At 43.1% G+C, this 18,541-nt stretch overlaps 1 protein-coding gene across 3 annotated transcripts in view; it reads left to right on the plus strand.

Moving 5' to 3' along the window:
- Positions 1 to 8,267, plus strand: part of LOC119161265 (E3 ubiquitin-protein ligase COP1) — a 57,981-nt gene extending 49,714 nt beyond the window's left edge. For 2 of the 3 annotated variants that reach the window (XM_037413647.2, XM_037413648.2), the window contains exons 18-21: positions 7,631 to 7,719; positions 7,801 to 7,860; positions 7,920 to 7,964; positions 8,033 to 8,267. In XM_037413647.2, coding sequence (XP_037269544.2) covers positions 7,631 to 7,719; positions 7,801 to 7,860; positions 7,920 to 7,964; positions 8,033 to 8,050 — 212 coding nt within the window. In that variant the 3' untranslated portion in view covers positions 8,051 to 8,267. The remainder of the gene's footprint in view (positions 1 to 7,630; positions 7,720 to 7,800; positions 7,861 to 7,919; positions 7,965 to 8,032) is intronic. The other variant, XM_075879628.1, reaches the window with a different exon arrangement.
- The last annotated feature ends 10,274 nt before the right edge of the window (positions 8,268 to 18,541 follow it).

Below are 18,541 nucleotides of genomic sequence, written 5' to 3' on the forward strand. Positions count from 1 at the left end.
CCTACAGTTTATGTTCCACGTCGAGATACATTGAAAGCATAAGTCAGAGTTCTGTTCAGGTGCTCCGTTAGGCCATTTGTTTGAGGATGGTATGCCATAGCTCTTCTGTGATCTGTATGGGTCATTCACATCAGATATTTTGTTAGGTCTACAGTAAAAGCTGTTCCATAATCTGTAATTACAACGATGGGTGCGCCACGCCTGAGGACTATGTTGTTGTTGAAAAACTTGGTAACTTCAAGAGATGTTGCACTGTACAGAGAGTCAGTCTCAGCATAACGGGTGAGATAGTCCGCGGCTACGACTATCCACTTGCCTGCAGTCGATGTCGTGAAAGGCCCTAGGAGATCCATACCAACTTGTTGGAATGGGGCATCTGGTGGTTTTATTGGCTGGAGGAGGCCTGCTGGTTTCACGGATGGAGTTTTGCGTCTTTGACACTAACAGCAAGTTTTCACGTAGTGCTGAACTGTTGCTAATAGCTTTGGCCAGTAGTATTTTAGATGAATTCTGGCAAATGTACGGCTGACACCCAGATATTGGCTCAAGTCCAGATAATTGCTCATCATGACATGCATGCAGAATCTCGTCTCATAAAGATGTAGGTACAACTAGTAAAAACTTGTCACCATTGGGCTCGAAGTTCCTCTTGTAAAGGACCCCTCCTTGAAGACAAAATGAAGGGAGCCATCTGGATAAAGTCCGTGGTACTTTTAATGTTGAGTCATTGGAAATGCTGTATAAGCGGCTGCAAATCTGGGTCATTTCGTTATTCTTGAGCGATTTCTGATGCCTGGACGATGCCTAGAAGTGGGAAGTCTTCTTCGGCATCGCTGTGTTTTTAAAGACGATAGTCTTTCTTGGGGACCTTCGAGAGAAAAATTTTGGTCTGTGTGTCTACTGTCTATGCATTTGTCTGTTTGTCAGCCCTAGCACTACTTCAAACGGCACCAAACGGCTGATCCCATCCGCAGCACCCACCAATATTGCTCAAGATTTAGCGTTCATCATTGTGCGATTGTCAATTAAAAAGCAAATATTGCACATATCTGAGGTGCCATAACAACATGTTGATGTTTTGTATGTCTGTCTTTATACTAGGAGAGGCACACACAAGTAACTCTAAGGACTGTAGCGTTTATTGCGCTGCGCTGACAGTGCAACGCAATGCTCAAAAAGTTAAGTGTTTGCAACGCTTTGCTACAACAACACTGTGGTGGCTACTGCCCATAGCTTTGCGTTCTACACTTTATCACCTCTCAGACAGGCGCGCATCTTTCTCCGCGGACGCGCACCCCTTCGTTTTCGAAGATAACTGCCAGATGGCGCTCGTGTTTAACGTGCCTCGATGTGCTTGTTCGCCTCCGCTACACGCTCGAGACACGCAGCGCCTCCAGAATACCATTCACTGATTTTCTTGTGCAGAACATCAAATAAACCTTTTGTTCATTCTCTCCAGACGCAAGACTATCGTCTTTCAACAATATTTGCAGTTTAACCTGTAGTTATGGGGCCAATTTTTTTCCCCAGATTTGCATACCACAGTAATATCGTACTGTTAAAGCCTAAGGCTCCATCTTGCTAATCGGCCAGAGGGATCCTTAAGATTCGCCAGCCAGCACAGGCAGTGGTGGTCACTGATTGCTCGGAATAGTCTATCATAGAGGTACAGTTGAAATTTACTTATGGCCCAAATGACCACGAGAAACTCTTTTTTGGTTGCAGAGTAGTTTGTCTCAGCTTTCGAAAGCTTGCGGCTGGCATACACTAGCACTTTTTCTTGACCATTTTGCCACTGGACTAGGATAGAATGGCTCCGAGGCCGACATTACTCTCATCAGTGTGAACTTTAGTTTCAGCAGTCTCATCGAAGTGGGAGAGGATTGGAGATGCTTGCAGGCAAGTTCTTAACTCATCAAATGCTTCCTGTTGTTCAATTTCCCACATAAAGGGCATGTTGTCTTTTGTTAGATTAGTAAGTGGTTCAGCAATGTTAGAAAAATTTTCCACAAATCGCCGTTAGTACGCACATAAACCCTGGAAGTGGCATACCGACTTCTTGTCTCTGGGTGTCGGGATTTTCGCGACAGTAGCTGTCTTTTCGGGATCTGGAGCAATGCCTTCCGAGCTGACACAGCTCAGCTCTTCTCAGCTCTTCAAAGCCGAAGTGGTATTTTTCTGGTCTGATGGTCAAGTCTGCTGAATTTGATGGCTTCTAGTACTGTGCTGAGTCTCTCTAGATGTTGGTCAAATGTAGCTGAAAATACGACAATGTCATCCAAGTACACCAAGCAGGACTGCCATTTCAGTTCCGTGAGGACAGCATCCATCATTCTCTGAAACGTCGGCGCTGTGCACAGGCCGAATAGAAGTGTTTTAAATTCATTGAGGCCACCTGGGGTTTCGAATGCTGTCTTGTCACGGTCCCCCTCATTCACCTCGATTTGCCAATATCCGCTTTTGAGATCAAGGGAGGAGAAAAATTTTGCACTCTGTAGCCGGTCGAGTGTATCATCGATACGCGGCAGAGGGTATACGCCCCATTTGGTCACGCGGTTCAGTTTCCGACAATCTACACAGAATCGAAGGGTGTTATCTTTCTTTTTTACAAGCACTATGGGAGATGACTATGGACTCCTGGAAGGCTGGATCACGTCATCTGAAAGCATCTCCTCCACTTGTTTCTTGATGATATCTCTTTCCTTTTGTGATGCACAATATGGGTGCTGGCATATCTGTCTCATGGCTTCTTCTGTTATAATCCTGTGTTTTGCAATAGCGTGCATCGCACCTTTGAGCTGGTTGAAAGGCAGTCCGAAAATTTTTTTATAAGAGCACACAATCGTTTCTTTTGACTTTCTGGGAGCCTATGGTTGACGTTAACTGATGCGTCGATGTTGCAGGTCTCTCGTGGAGTGGTTGGCATTGTCGCTAAGCTGCATAGTTCGGTCGCTATGCAGAACTTGTGGAAATTGGCGATAGCCATACCTTGCGCGATGTGTTGACATTAATTCCCAAAAGTCGTTAGGACAACTGTGCGGCCATTCGCTAAGTGAACAAGATCCCTCACCACACAAATTCCTTTGTTTAAAAAGAGCCCTACAATTCCATTTGCTATTCCTTTGTGGTCACAAAATGCCTTATTTTTGACAAGCACCATTACACTACAGTGTGGTGGCACTGTGACGTCATCATCATCAACGACGCACAGAGCAGTAAGACGTCGCTTTTTCGATTCCTCCACCGACATAGCTTGTTTGGTCAAAAATGTTACACTGGATCTACGCAGATTAATTGTGGCTCCGTTGGCTTGCAGAAAATATATTCCTAATATAAGCTTCCTTGAACATTCTGACAGTACGATGAAATCGGCGACATAAGTAAAGGCTCTTATTTCGAGCCTTGAGGTGCATCTGCCAAGTGGCATAATAGTGTGGCCACCTGCTGTGCGTATCTTCATTTCGTTACAACCTTTTTAATTTTTTTTTGCCAATTTGTGGCTCATTATTGAATAATCAGCGCCGGTGTCAACTAAAGCATTCAGCTCGTATCCGTCTGTTTTTAACTGCAAATCTCAAGTAATCTGCTGCTCTTATCCTCTGAAAATATAGCATCGTCACCCTGAAACAGTGATGGAGGATCTTTGTAACTGTAGTTATCAGCGGCCTCACCTCCACAGGTCGCTTGCATCAGTTTTCCGTGTGTGGGCTTGTAAAACAGTGCCAAGGCCATGTAGAAGATGCACGTGAATTGGGTGATCGGTAATGCCTGGGTGACAGTGATCTCGGCTGATGTTGGCGTGGAGTGAGTACTTTTTGATATCCGCTGACCGTTCACTGTTTCGAGGGCATGGTGCGTACAATGAAAAGCCCCTTAATCCTGCCTGTCGGTAAGAGCAGAACCTATACAGGTGACTTGCTTCCCCGCAATGTAAACACAAAAGCCTGCACTTATGGTCATGCCAGATGTCACTTTTTCAGGGCCTTTGATCCACGTAGCGAGCTATGCTATGGGCTGGTGGCAGGTAGGTAGCTGTCGGTTTCAGTGGACGAGGTGCGCTGCGTACTGTCGGTGGGTAAGGAGCGGCCATCGCAACTGCTGCATTGCTGTGCGCCGCGGGTTGTTTGAGTGGGATGCGTCAGATCGGCTGTGGCTCACGCTCCGGCTCGCGTATAATCTGCCTCAGTTCATGTCGTATTACGTCGAAGACAGACAGTGCTGCTGTAGTGTGAGGTTCTTGCTGAGCTTTCCCTTATCACTGATCTGACGAGTTCTCGCAGGTTTTTCATGTCATTTTGCAGGCCTTCAGAGGAGGCATTGGCAGGCACACAGTTTATGTCCCTATTGTAGTGTTAAGCCCGCTGTTCTAGCATTTTCTCGATGGCTGTCGCTTCCGTATGAAACTCCGCAACTGTTCGTGGTGGGTTGCGGATTAGAACAGCGAACAGCTCTTGCTTTACCCCACGCATGAGATGGCACGACTTCTTATCTTCAGCCATATTGGAATCTGCACGTTTAAACAGGCGGATCATGTCCTCGATATACCGTATTTACTCGATTCTACCGCGCCCTCTATTGTAACGCGCACCCGATTTCCACCGCGAAAAAAAAACAAAAAAACGTAAGACATCGATTGCAACGCGCACCCATTTTTTCTCGCTGGCCCGCATGATCACACCACTCGAAAAAACGACTCCTTTCGGGAGCGTCTTCCATTTAATATGAGGTACGGGCGAAGCTTGTGCCCATCTGACGTGTAACAGAGCATTGCCGTCACTGTAGTTTTACCGTGGACCGATGTCAGCACGCGAACTTGCTTCGCCCCCTTCTTCTCGACGGTTGTGGTGCCAGGCATGTCGAAGTAAAGAGGCGTCTGATCGACATTCCCGATTTGCCCAAGCAGGTAGTCGTTGTTGCGCCGCAAGTTTAGGACGAACCTCTGAAAACTGTGAAGCTTTTCATCGTACTCCTCTGCAAAACTTTTCGCATATGCATGTTCCCCTTCGGAGGGAAAAGCCTTTCCTCTTCATAAAGTTAGTTAGCCAGCACCTGCTCGCTTTAAACTGGCTCCGCATCAGACCTTTTTCTAAGACTAATTGCATAGCCCGCACTTGGAGCAGTTCTGCCGTCACGGGCCGCTGTGCTGCTCGCTGCTAAAGCACATACTCGCCGAGCAGCTCTTTAATTTGCGGAAACCGACCCTGCTGTAGTGCACTAAAGCCTTTGCGTAAAGCTTTGCTGTCGAAAATCTTCTGCTTTTGTTTCCGCCGGTCCCGCACGCACGTTTCGGGAACTCCGAACGACCGCGATGCGGCCCGATTTCCGTCCGTTTCTGCACACGCGATGACGTTTCTTTTAAAGCGGCATCGTGGTGCACTCGAGTTTTTGGAGTCGGCCATTCCACGCCGTCGATGCTAATGCACTACTAGATGACGAACTCCTCAGCACACGTATGAAGTGCCGCACATGAGAAACACATAGGCAGAAATGGACGACGCGCCATGCCGACGCACGTAGGGGGCGGCCATTTTAGATTTGCCGATGGCAGTAGATTGGCCGTAATTTTTTTGTTCGTACTCGATTCTAACGCGCATGCGATTTATGAACTCGCTTAACCGGAAAAAAGGTGCGCGTTAGATTCGAGTAATTACGGTACATTGCCACACTCTCGTTGGTGAGTTGGTTTCTGGTTTCAAGAGCAGCCTGTGCCTCTTATTTGCGAACGGTGCTGGCGTAAGTAGCCAGAGCTTCTCTACGAAATTCATCCCAGATAGGCAAGGAGATCTCATGGTTCTCATACCAGGTTTTTGCAAAGTCCCCCAAAGCAAAGTATACACAGCGAAGCTTCTCTCTCTCGTCCTAACCATTCAAACTTGCCACTCTCTCAAAGAGGTTCAGCCAATGTTCTACGTCTTTGTACGAGTCGCCATGAAATACTGGTGGCTGGTGCGGCTGATTGATCACCAAGCGTGCCAGTGTTACCTGGCTAGTCATGGTGGTGGCGTCTATTGACCGAGTTCCAATTGGCATGAAGTGGAGTGGACTGAACTTTAGTGAGTCACCTCGAAGACGGCTACTGGCCCACTGATGCACAGGTGTCAGCTCCACAGGATCAACTAGCTGGTGGTCGAGGCTACGCTGTCCTGTCTTGCTTTCGTAGGGCTTCAATTCATTACCCAGCACCTCCACCAGAAATGTAGCTATGTTGAAAGACTCAAGGGAAAGTGTGTGTGGGGGGGGGATGAAAAAACGTATTTATTAAAAGGGCGAACCTGTGTCCACAACTCAAAGTGACTATGGTTGTAGAACTACGCGTCAGCCGAACACCAAAGATGTCCTTCAGCCGCCTTTTTCTTCCTTTCCGCGAGATGTCCCGAGTACGTGGTGCATCTCAGCCGAGTTCAGCTGGGTGCTTGTGCCATCATTGTTTTTGCGCAGCACAACACGGCACAAGTGTGTCCCTGTGTGCACGGTGATGAACGCATTGTTTCAATGGAGGCAAGATCTTGCGGCAATGTGAAACTGACTGATACTGTCTCAGACTTTCAAAATCATTTCTAACAGTGTAATTAAGAAAACAAAGTCTTTTTTTTAGTGTCACTCATTTTTAACACCTTGGTAACATTGTAAATTTGTGCAATGATAAATTGGTTACCTCAGGCTTTGTGAGAAGAGCACTGGCACAAAATTTCGAAGGCAAGATAATGAGAGAGATAGATTTATGTGGGAACACACACATCTACAAGATATCAAGGGCAAATATAGCCTAGAACATATTTAGAATTAATTTTATAGTGCATGTCCCATGACTGGGTGAGATTCGGGCCCCTCTTAGCACCGACATCAGCACAGGGGCAATGCAAGCAAAACAAAGCTGTCATGAGTATGTGTTAGCTGATTGCTCGCACGCGCCTCGTGCATGCACTACCTGCAATTTCCTGCTCCGTGCTTGCAACTTCGTGTGTCCTGGCTGTGCTGGCTGTCAGTGTGGCACCCATGTCACAGTTTTGCATGGTCACGTGACCAGCTGTGTTTACCTTGTCCCTGGAACTGCTTTTGCCTAGCTCCTAGCTCTCCCGCTGCGGGGGTCTAGTGGCTAAGGTACTCGGCTGCTGACTTGCAGGTCGCGGGATTGAGTCCTAGCTGTGGCGGCTGCATTTTCGATGGAGGTGAAAATGCTGTAGGCCCATGTGCTCAGATTTGGGTGCACGTTAAACAACTCCAGGTGGTCGAAATTTCTGGAGCCCTCCACTACGGCATCGCACATCATATGGTGGTTTTTGGACAGTAAACCTTACATATTAATCTCTTTGAAACCGGAACTGAGACTGGGTGCTCTAAAAGACATCTCTAAATAAATAACCGTCGCATGCTCACTCAAACGAGGTTTCCAGCCATGATGAGTGGGCCTTGAGCTACCTCTTGCAAAAAAAAAGTTCAAAATTTTTGTGTCAGTGCTCCTGGTATGTCGGTGATTATTAAAACTGTACATACAAGACGGACAGCCAGTGTTTTCTTTTTCTTTCTTCCTTTTTTTATTTTACCATGCCTTGTATGAGAATGTTGATGGAGCCAGAAAATTTTGAGATGCACCATGTGCAGTGTTCAATTTGTTGTACTTTTCACACAGGAAGTGAAAACAATGCTCTGTACATTTACTACAAGGGGCTGTCCAAGCAAGTGCTGACTTTCAGGTTTGACGTGGTACGGAATATTTTGGTGAGTGAAAAACCCACCTTCAGGTCCTTCAGGTGGGAAAGCATGGCATGTTTTTCTGATCTTTTTTTTTTGTAATTTAAGGAAAAGGACAAGAAAGAGGAAGACAGCAATGAGTTTGTCAGTGCAGTGTGCTGGAGAATGGTAAGTTTTGTAGTGTTCACAACCAATTCTGCTACACTACAATATTTATTAACTTATAGGGCTCCAGTGTAGTAGTAGCAGCTAACAGTCAAGGAACTATCAAGGTATGAAGGCTGGTTTTCTCTCACTAATAATTAGCTCTTTATAATATTTCTTGCTTCTTTTATTGCAGGTACTGGAGTTGGTATAAAAGCTAAACTCCTGGCTGTCTTGTTCGCGTTCACTTACCGTCACTTCATGCAGTTACGAGGCAATGCTCGTTGGATATAAACGAGCCATTTAGCGACTTTTATATTTATGTACATACTGCATTCATTTACCTTTTACACTTTGTTTGCTCTTCAAGTTGTTTTTTATGTGTTGGCAAAATAAATGCAAGGAACATGTTGTGAAAACTTGCTGTAAAAGTGGTGTGGGTGATTTCTTGAATGGCTCGTAACAGTTGTGATCAAAAGGTGACCTGAGAGACCTGACCACTTCGGTGTTGTGCATTTATAATCTTGCAGCAGTGTTTGCTAGTGCTAAGAAAAAAAAAATCTGCCTGTTGATTAACTGGTTTTGAGGTAATGGTTGTAAGTAAATTGTAACATGCTCGAAAAATGATGCAGGTGAAGATATTTTTCTCTTTAAAATAAACTTCCTGGCTGGGCGCTTACATTAGCGGTTCCTTGAAAGCTTCTTGGTGAGCCTCTGCGAAGACTTTATTCAATACTGTGTCTATCCACTTATAGTGTTATCCTACATGATCGGACATTCAACTCATATAAAGAAGAAAGACCTTCTATGGGAACACATAATGCACGAGTTCTCTCCTATTTCGTAAAAAAGTAGCATTCTGTACTACAGTGCATTGTATCGTTGCTTTCGTGCACAAACCCCAAACTTACTTTTTTTATTAAGCTTGTCCTTGCTTTATTTTTGTTATCACTGTTACTTTATTGTATTGTATTTCAGCATAGTACTGTAGACTCTTGTTAAATAGAAAATAAAGGGACCAGGAAAATAAGTTCCTTTGAACAGGAGGGTCGTTTACCGAGAGATGAACAGGGGTGCAGAATACAAGTTGTAAACTAATCGTATCATAGAGAGTTGTTCCATTTAAGTAGCCATTCTGTTTAACAGATTTCTGTTCACTGAGAGTCGACTAGATACCACCTAAGCAAAGGCTTTGAATGCATGTAATTTTTTTTGTCTACTTGAACTAAATTATTGGGCTAGCCTAGATTAGAGGTTAGGCTAGATGCAAGATGTCATGCTTTTATGCTGCTAGAAGGGCAACCAAGGCCTAGGTTTGGGTACCTGTTTGGAAACTCCTAATAAATCGTGTGATGACCTTCCCATCGTCCCACCCCAAGACCTTTCAGATAGCATCCTGACAGAAGTGTTTCCATTGTTCCCCCTGATATATGAGCCCAGATTGGTATTGCTCCTGTCACACCATGCAACCAATCTCTTAATGCTAAGAGCACTTTATCAAGTGTACTTGATCCTTTGAATGCAAACAGTGGGGCTGTTTTCATTACTAAAATCAGGCTTAAGGAGGTAGTGCCAACAGTTAACTGTTCCTACACCAATGCAATTGATCATTGCTGTCTTATTTTCTTGCAAATGAGTTCTGCGAAAAACCGCAAGGTGGCTGAAGGGTTAGGAAAGAGAAATCAGACAAGCATAGATTTGTTATAGTGTCTCTATTGAGACAACCACCTGTTTGTCGCATGAGGCCACAAGGAAAGCCATACGAATTTCTCAAAGAAAAGCCTGTTTTGTCAATAAATACAATAATTAAGGCTTTACATTCAAAAACCACAATATGATTACTAGATGCCATAGTGGAGGGATCCAGCAATTTTGGTATCTTTAACATGCACCTAAAATATGCACATGAGCCTTCAGCATTTCACCTCCATTGGAATGCTACTGTTGTGGCTAGGATTTGATCCTGAAACCTTCAGGTCAGCACACGGGCACCATAGCCACTGGACCACCATGATGCGCAATAAATGCAGTGTGTGTGCACGTGGTGTGATATAATGGGAAATTTTGCATCATTATCACCATTAGATTTTGGCACTCGGTTTTGTTCAATTTTGCTGCAGCTATTGGCATATACAGCTCACTTTGAGCACATGGTTACTCTCACAAAATGCATGTAGTGATCAACACACTCTGCTTGATTACTGACAGAAGGTTGGCCCAGGCTAGCGAGTCTTAAAATTTGTGCTGCTTGTGGGAAAAAACCAAGCATTAGTTTTTTCTTATAACTGCCATCACAGCCTCTGTAAATTCACAGGCACAATCTGTCGTAGAAACGAGCATTTTGCAATGAGAGCAGTTAATAGCTTCAAACTGGATTTTTCTTGTTTATCATTTCTGTTACGCCGCTGTTATTATGTAATCATCAGGCTGCCTCCTCATTCTTATCTTCACCCTCAGTCACTTTATGAGGATTAAAAGCAAAGCTTTTTTGCCACTGTCACTAGCGGCCAAAGTTCCGCTTTCCTATGGAAGTGTGCACAGTCGTCACACGGGAAGTACACTCATCACAAAGCTATCGCGTCGCTTTGACACTTGGAAACTTGTAGGAGGTTTTGTGCTTTGAAAAGACCTGCGAGAATCGTGGCATCTGTGCATTTGCTTTGAATGCCACGGCAGCAATGTTGTAGCAGATAAAAGGCATCATTTTTGGAATTATAAAACTACTCTTGAGGGGATGCCAGTGCCCATTGTGAAAGTTCGTAGCACTCGCGCTAAATGTGTTTGAAGACAAAGGATCTTTGTAAGCATCGGTGAAAACAGAATGGAGCTCAAGACGAGAAGGATACTGTACAGCACTTGTGTCCTCCTTGTCTTGTGCTCTGTCTTGTTCGCGTTGATTTTGACAAAAATGCTTCGTTTCCAACTCGACCAGCTTTTTACCTTGCTGATGACAAAGGAACTCGTGAAATCAGAATATTGTTTTGCGGGATGAGCCATCAGCATAAACTAAAATGAAAAAAAAAAAACAAGCAGAGAATGCATGTTTCACGTAACATGAAAGTGCGATAAATAGTTGCTCTGCGGCTGGTGTCTTGGTGTACAAATAAAGTTGGTGTAGAAAATCAAGAGAATGAATGCATTAGAGTAGTTTCAGGATCATTTGAATGTATGCTATCAGTATTTTTTAAACGCCAAGCAATGGGCAAATGAACAAGATGGATGAAAGAACTAGCTTCACAGCAATGACATTTGGTGTTTGCTACTGATAGATGCAGCACTATTTCAACAGATAGCTGTCATTTGAGGCAAAATATGTGGAATTGTGCCTTTCTCTGTACTTTTTGAAATAATTAAACAAAGTTCCACTGAGGAGATTCTGCTCTTGCAGGAAGCACCCTTAGTCCAGGTCTCTTAAAGTCAAGCCAAAAGCTGCTGATTTATGCATGAAGAGAAGTGAAAATTTAAGGGCTTGGCTCTCTTTGTTATACACTATTAATGAAAACTAACAGTCTGTTCTTATTAATATTAATTCATGGTTGTGACAAAATAAGTGTGATTTTCAAGATAATTCAACGGGCCCTTCTCAGCTGGATGATGGGCTAGCTCTCTGCAGAAAGGTGTGCAGCTTAGGCTAAGTTGCAAGCTCTCTGCTGAATTTGGTGATATCTGGTTCAGGTGTCTATGGCCATGCTGTGAGCAAATAGCTATGTTTGGCATGTTGAAAAAGTTGGGGCCTTTTTAATTGAATTCTCAGCAGTATTCAATGGAAAATTTTGGTTATGCTTTAAACATTGTAAAGTGTCATATAGGGAGCATTGTAGGAATTTCAGAAAAGTGTTCAACAATGGTGATAGGAGGAACTTGAATGTTGCAAGGTGGCAGCACAGTGTGAAGTTCTCAGCTACTGTTCCTGCATTAGATGCTGTTATTGCTTGTACCAACTCTTGTAAGCAGCACTACTTTCCAGTTTTTTTTTATGTCATAGCTGAGAAATTTTCGCTCCTCCTCTCTTATTTGCATATTGCATGGCACATTTCTGGTTGATGTTTTTTGATGCTGTGTTTTGAAAAAAATACTCTAATTGTTTGCATTGCTAATGTCTTATGCCAGGGCACTTTTTACGACCAGGGCCGATTCGTATTGCAGTTCTTCATCACGATCAGCAATAGAAGGTACTACTTATGTGGTGCCAACTAATCTGGATCGAATTTGGCACATACATCAACCAAATCGCAATCCTGCAGTATGGAAGGTCCTAAAAGCTACTTTGGCTATCTCATCATAAAACTAAACGAAACTGCAGATGTTTGCCTAGTTTCTTACTTTGATTTTTAATATCCTAATATATTTTGGATAGATCAATTATTTTTGGAGATAATTAGTATTAACATCCCTTTCTTTGCATAAACAATACAAATGTACCTGTGTAACATTAAATTAGGCCATGTATAGTTACTAAAATGTAGCCATGTGCAAATATTTCAGCACTTCGAATATTCGAACGAATATTACTGCATTCGAATTTGCTTCGAGACATATTTAAACTATTTTAAATTTTGAAGTATTCGAGACGAACGAATAAGCATATGTTTATTTGCATGTAGTCTGTAAAAGTGATTTCGCTGTAGCATAGGAGAGCTATGCCAAGAAAACCGCTATAAAAAAATCTGCAGCGCACGGCACAGATAGCGAAGTTTTACTTTAATGTCAAATAAACGTATAATTCACTCATCAATTAATAATTTCTTAAGTTTGAAAGCTTGTTATGTGGGCTTGTATGCTCTAAGTAAAGTAAATTTTAAAAAATATATTTTACCAGTTATCACTTGAATCCTACAAAAATTTAAATTCTGCTGCTATTGTAAGTTGCTTTAACCACACTTGGAACTGAAGAAAGTAACACTTGCATGTGCCTTGTTCCAATTTGAAAAAATATTGTGCAGGTTGATTGGGTCTTGACAAATACATTCATTTTTCTCTATAATAGGGAATATACAATATTCAAATGATTCACTTTGAAACTATTTGACTAAGTTGCTGTTCGCTCTGTACCTAAAATTTTCTATTCGCTCATCCCTATTAAATGCACAAGTAGTGCAGTGCTTATAGCTGATTTGATATTCTAATATTAAATTATGGCACAATGAAGCTCATTATTCATATATATATATTAAGGAAACTAAAACAGAAAAAAACTCGAGCCCTGAATGAAAAATCTGCACTCAGCATTGCCTTCCTTGCTTATTTAGCTTCATGCTGTAAGAAAAAAAACATAGCTCTAGCTGTACTACGTTTAAATGTCTTAGAATTTGTGCTCAGCATTGCCTTCCCTGCTTATTTAGCTTCATGCTGCTAGAAAAAAAAAAACAGCTCTAGCTGTACTAAGTTTAAATGTCTTGGTGTAGTAAACAAAAAGAGCCACCAAAAGTAATGTCTCAAAAAAAAAAAAAATGGTTGAGAATTTCTGCAGTCTTGTAGAGTAAAAAATATCATCAAATAATGATCAATGAGGAGAGAAACTTTGCAGATTAATGTAAAAATGGCATGAGAAAAAATAGTCATAAAGGCGCTTTCCCGAGCTTTGTAAGAACTGTGCCCATTTTTTAACAGTCATTATTTTTGTAATACTTAATGTAGCCTTTCTCACCTGTACCATGCAGCATGACCTCTGTACTTTATGCATGAATTCTGTATTCATCACCAAGCTGCTTTGATCTTTTGAAACTGGAAGGAGGGCAAAATAAAAAACTTCGAAAAAATGCTTAGCCTATATACCCAGCTTGCTGTATGGGATCATCATCTTTTAGTTTGATTTGATCATGCTGTGAAGCCAGGTAATGCTCTTGAGAGGTCTTTATTACAGGGAACTCTAAGTCTGAAGAGTACCTATAAACAATGGTGGCCAGCTTTATAACCAAGAAGCAGGTTGTCCAGTGAAACGCCTCATCATCATCATAAGCCTGACTATGTCCACTGCCGGACAAAGGCCTCTCCCATATTTTGCCCGTCAACTCGGTCTTGTGCTTGCTGCTGCCACTTTATACCCGCCAACTTATTAATCTCATCTGCCCACCTAGCTTTCTGTCTCCCTCTAACCCGCTTGCTTTCTCTGGGAATCCAGTCAGTTACCCTTAATCATCAGCGGTTATCCTGTCTACGTGCTACATGCCCGGCCGATGTCCATTTCCTCTTCATTTTAACTATGATATCCTTAACGCCAGTTTGTTCCCTGATCCACTCTGCTCTCATCTTGTCTCTAAAGGTTACACCTACTATTTTCTTTTCCATCGCTCACTGCGTCGTCCTCAACTTAAGCTGAACCCTCTTTGTACGTCTCCATGTTTCTGCTCTATAGCTAAGTACCGGCAAGATGCAGCTGTTATATGCCTTCCTCTTGAGGAATAGTGGCATTCTATCAGTCATGAATTGAGAGTGCTTGCCAAATGTGCTCCACCCCATTCTTATTCTTCTTGTCACTTCAATCTCGTGGTTCGGCTCCACGGTTATTACCTGTACTAAGTAGACGTCTTTTACAACTTCAAGTGCACTATTACCTATCTCGAAGCGCTGCTCTTTTCCGAGGTTGTTGTACATTACTTTCGTTTTCTGCAGATTAATTTCAAGGCCTATCTTTCGGCTCTCCTTGTCTAACTCCGTAATCATGAGTTGGAATTCGTCCTCTGAGTTACTCAGCTATGCAATGTCATTGGCAAAGCGCAGGCTACTAAGCTACTCTCTATTAGCTCTTATTCCTAACTCTCCCCATTCTAGGCCTCTGAAAACCTCCTGTAAGCATGCAATAAATAGCATTGGGGAGATTGTATCCCCTTGTCTTACACCCTCCTTTATTGGTATTCTGTTGCTTTCTGAATGGAGCACTATGGTGGCACTTGATCCTTTGTAGATTTCTTTCAGGATGTTTATATATGTTTTGTCGACGCCCTGATTTTGCAGTGTCTGCATGACTGCTGATATTTCTACTGAATCAAATGCGTTCTCGTAATCTATGAAGGCTATGTAGAGAGGTTGGTTGTATTCTGAGCATTTTTCTATTACCTGATTGATAGTATGAATGTGGTTGATCGTTAAGTAGCCTGTTTGAAATCCTGCTTGTTTCTTTGGTTGGTTGAATTCTAATGTCTTAATTCTGTTAGTGATTACCTTGGTAAATAGCTTGTATATAACGGAGAGCAAGCTGATCGGCCGGTAATTCTTCAAGTCCTTGTCATCTCCTTGTGTATTAAGATAATGTTAGCATTCTTCCAAGATTCTGGTACTCTTCCCGTCAGGAGACACTTCATAAACATGGTGGCTAGTTTTTCTAACATAATCTGTCCTCCATCTTTCAGCAGATGTGATGTTACCTGGTCCTCATCAGCAGCTTTGCCTCTTTGCACTCCCTCCAAGGCTTTTCTGACTTCTATCATTATTGGTGGGATGCCATCTGGAATTCTGCTAGTTCTTATATTAAGGTCGTGGTTGTGCCGGCTGCTGTACAGATCTCTGTAAAACTCCTCTGCTATTTTAACTATCATATCCATATTGGTAGTTACTTTGCCTTCCTTGTCCCTTAGTGCATACATCTGGTTTTTGCCTTTACCAAGTTTCCTTTTCACTGCTTTGACACTTCCTCCGTTCTTCAGAGCATGTCCAATTTTCTTCATGTTATACCTTCTTACATAGGATACCTTACGCTTATTAGTCAACTTCGTAAGCTCTGCCAATTCTATTTTGTCTGTGGTATTTGAGGCTTTAATGCTTTGACGCTTCTCTTTGTCTCCTGGGACAGCTTACCTGTGTCCTGCCTAAGTACCGTACCTCTAATTTCCACCTGTACACTCTGTAGTGATACTCGTCAGATTATCATTCATTGCGTCAACGCTAAGGCTGGTTTCCTCAATAATAGCTGAGTACCTGTTCTGAAGCGAGACTGAGTTCCTGTACTTTCCCACTCAGTTCTAGCTCATTGATTGGCTTCTTGTGTATCAGTTTCTGTTGTTCCTTCTTCAAGTCTAGGCGAATTCGAGACATCACCATTCTATGGTCACTGCATCGTACCTTGCCAAGCACTTCTACATCCTGCACGATGGCTGGGTGTGCTCTCATTATAAAGTCTATTTCGTTCTTACTTTGGCCATTAAGGCTCCTCTATGTCCACTTGCGGTACCCTCATTTTTGGTCGAAGGTATTCAAGATCCATACATTATTGCGTTCAGTGAATTCTACTAGTAGCTCTCATCTGGAATTTCTAGTACTGATGCCATAATCTCCTACTGCCTGGTTTCCAGCTTGCTTCTTCCCTACCTTGGCATTGAAGTTGCCCATCAGTATAGTATACTGTGTTTTTACCTTATTCATTGCCAATTCCACATCTTCATAGAAGCTTTCAACTGTCGCATCATCATGGCTGGATGTAGGCATGTAAGCCTGTACCACCTTCATATTGTATCTCTTATTGAGTTTAATTACGATATCTATCACCTTTTCATTATTGCTATAGTATTCCTCTATGTTGCCAGCTATATTTCTGTGGATAAGGAACCCCATGCCCAGTTCTCCTCTGACAGCCAGCCCACGATCACAAAGGACGTACCCATTCTGTAGCACTCTTCAAGCCTCATCTGTCCTTCTAACCTCACTGAGCCCTATTACATCCCATTTAACACCCTCTAGCTCTTCAAATAGTACAGCTAGACTTGCCTCACTAGATAAAGCTCTAGTGTTAAATTTTGCCAAGTTCAGGTTCCAATGGCGACCTGTCTGGACCCAGAGATTCTTAGCACCCTCTGCTGCATTGCAGATCTGACCGCCGCCGTGGTCAGTTGCTTTGCAGCCGCTGGGGACTAAGGGCCGTGAGTTGATTGACATTTGCATGTGGGAGGTAGTGGCCAGATATTGCACCAGGGTGGCCTTGTCTGGTGAGGGAGTGCGTTACTGGTGGTGGTCAGCAGTGAGGCCGCACTCCAGGCCTCTTAATGCAGTTCAATCACCGCGCGGAATTTTTGGGGAACTGCCCGGCACCGAGATTCGAACCACGGACCTCTTGCATGCGAGACGGATGCTCTAACCACTATGCCATCATTGCTATTAAATTTGCTTAAATCACCTACTATGTCATTTATTTAAACCATTAGTGGTTGCAAGTGAATTAAAAGTATTTGGTCCTCGAAAAGCCAAACTTGTCGCTTACATCCTGAGAAATGAAGATGAATGCAAAGTATGCGAATGGCTGCTCCTCTAACCCCAAATATTTCATGCTGAATACTGTCATGCTAAAAAAATTAAGGTTTGTAACCTCATCCACTTTTCCTGATATCCAGGCACTATTCTTAGTCTTTGTTACATTTTTGCACAGTAAAAAAAATTTTTTCTGTGAAAGCTGTTACAAAACGCAACAGCATTGGGGTAGTAGTTCGCCACTGCCTGTAACTGCTATTTCGCGAAATAAAAAAAAAAATGAAAACAGAAAGAAATTTCTAAGAACGCCGGCCACTCTTACTAACATTGTCAATCAAGCATGAGTACCTCCAAGTTCTGTGCCCTCAACCTTGCTTTTAAATATCAAGCAATGGAGTCAACCTGGGCAACAAATACAACCGGTGGTGGCTGTAATTCTTCACTTTCACCCACCACCTACCTAACCATTGGTAAGCAGCCACTCCATGCTCTTGGCCATGACTCTGTTGACAGTGATGGCTGTTGGGGCCCTTATTAGGAAAAGGTGTCTTGAGATCACTACAAGAGCCGATTTAGAAGCCTTAGTTATATACCGCAGCCAACGATGGTGTCCGTAACTGCTATGCTATTGTGAAAAATAAAAAAATGCAATTAAAAAAATTTCTAGCAATGAGGATAGGATTAGAACCCAGGACCTCTGTGTGGCTGTGGAGTATTCACAGAGTCATGCTGGTTCTGTGAATACACGCTAAAACACGCTATGAAGGTGTCATGTCGGGCAAAGAACCGTGGCAACATAACATAGCATCGTACAAGAGTAAAATAACAACCAAGTGGCACACAGTGAATTGTGCAACGAGTTGGTCGTTCAATCTTTCCAATGCATCATAAAAGACGGCCATAATTCTTTGTCATCAGCCACAGCACAAAGCATCCATAATGCCTTGCAAATGCGTAGTGGGCACCGCGCTTATCCACAAAATAACACACAGAGGCATATTGGGGGCTTACCTAATTAAGTTACGATGGTTCATGGCATAGTGATTACCTTGTATGTGTATTAGTGGCCCAAGATAGTCTACAATGGGCTCTGGAAAGGACGCTGTTCCAGCTTTCACTATGACTGCACTGCGTGTTCTGCGCAGGCCCAGCAATTTTTGTCAGGGGTGGAGCTAGGCCTTTTTTTAGTAAGGGGACAGCGGGTTGTACTCGTGACAAGTGAATTCCTTCCTAGGGGGCACTAGGGCGAGGAACTTGCGCATTGTGGTTCGACTATGTTTGCTGTAATAGAGAGGCACAAGCAGGAACTTGGGTGAGGTGGGGTGTAAAAAAAGGGAAAACATGATCATATCTGGTGCTCCATGGTGGTGATACTAATGGGACACAGCAATAGCATATCACCAGGTGCAGGCATAATACTACCGCTCCGTGCATAGTTTTAAAGGTATCCTACATGATGATACTGGCCAAATAGACATATTTGCCGAATCCCCATGGGGGAGGCAAATTCATTTGACGACTGGAAACT

This window comes from Rhipicephalus microplus, chromosome X, assembly GCF_043290135.1.
Source record: "Rhipicephalus microplus isolate Deutch F79 chromosome X, USDA_Rmic, whole genome shotgun sequence".
Lineage (NCBI taxonomy): Eukaryota > Metazoa > Arthropoda > Arachnida > Ixodida > Ixodidae > Rhipicephalus > Rhipicephalus microplus.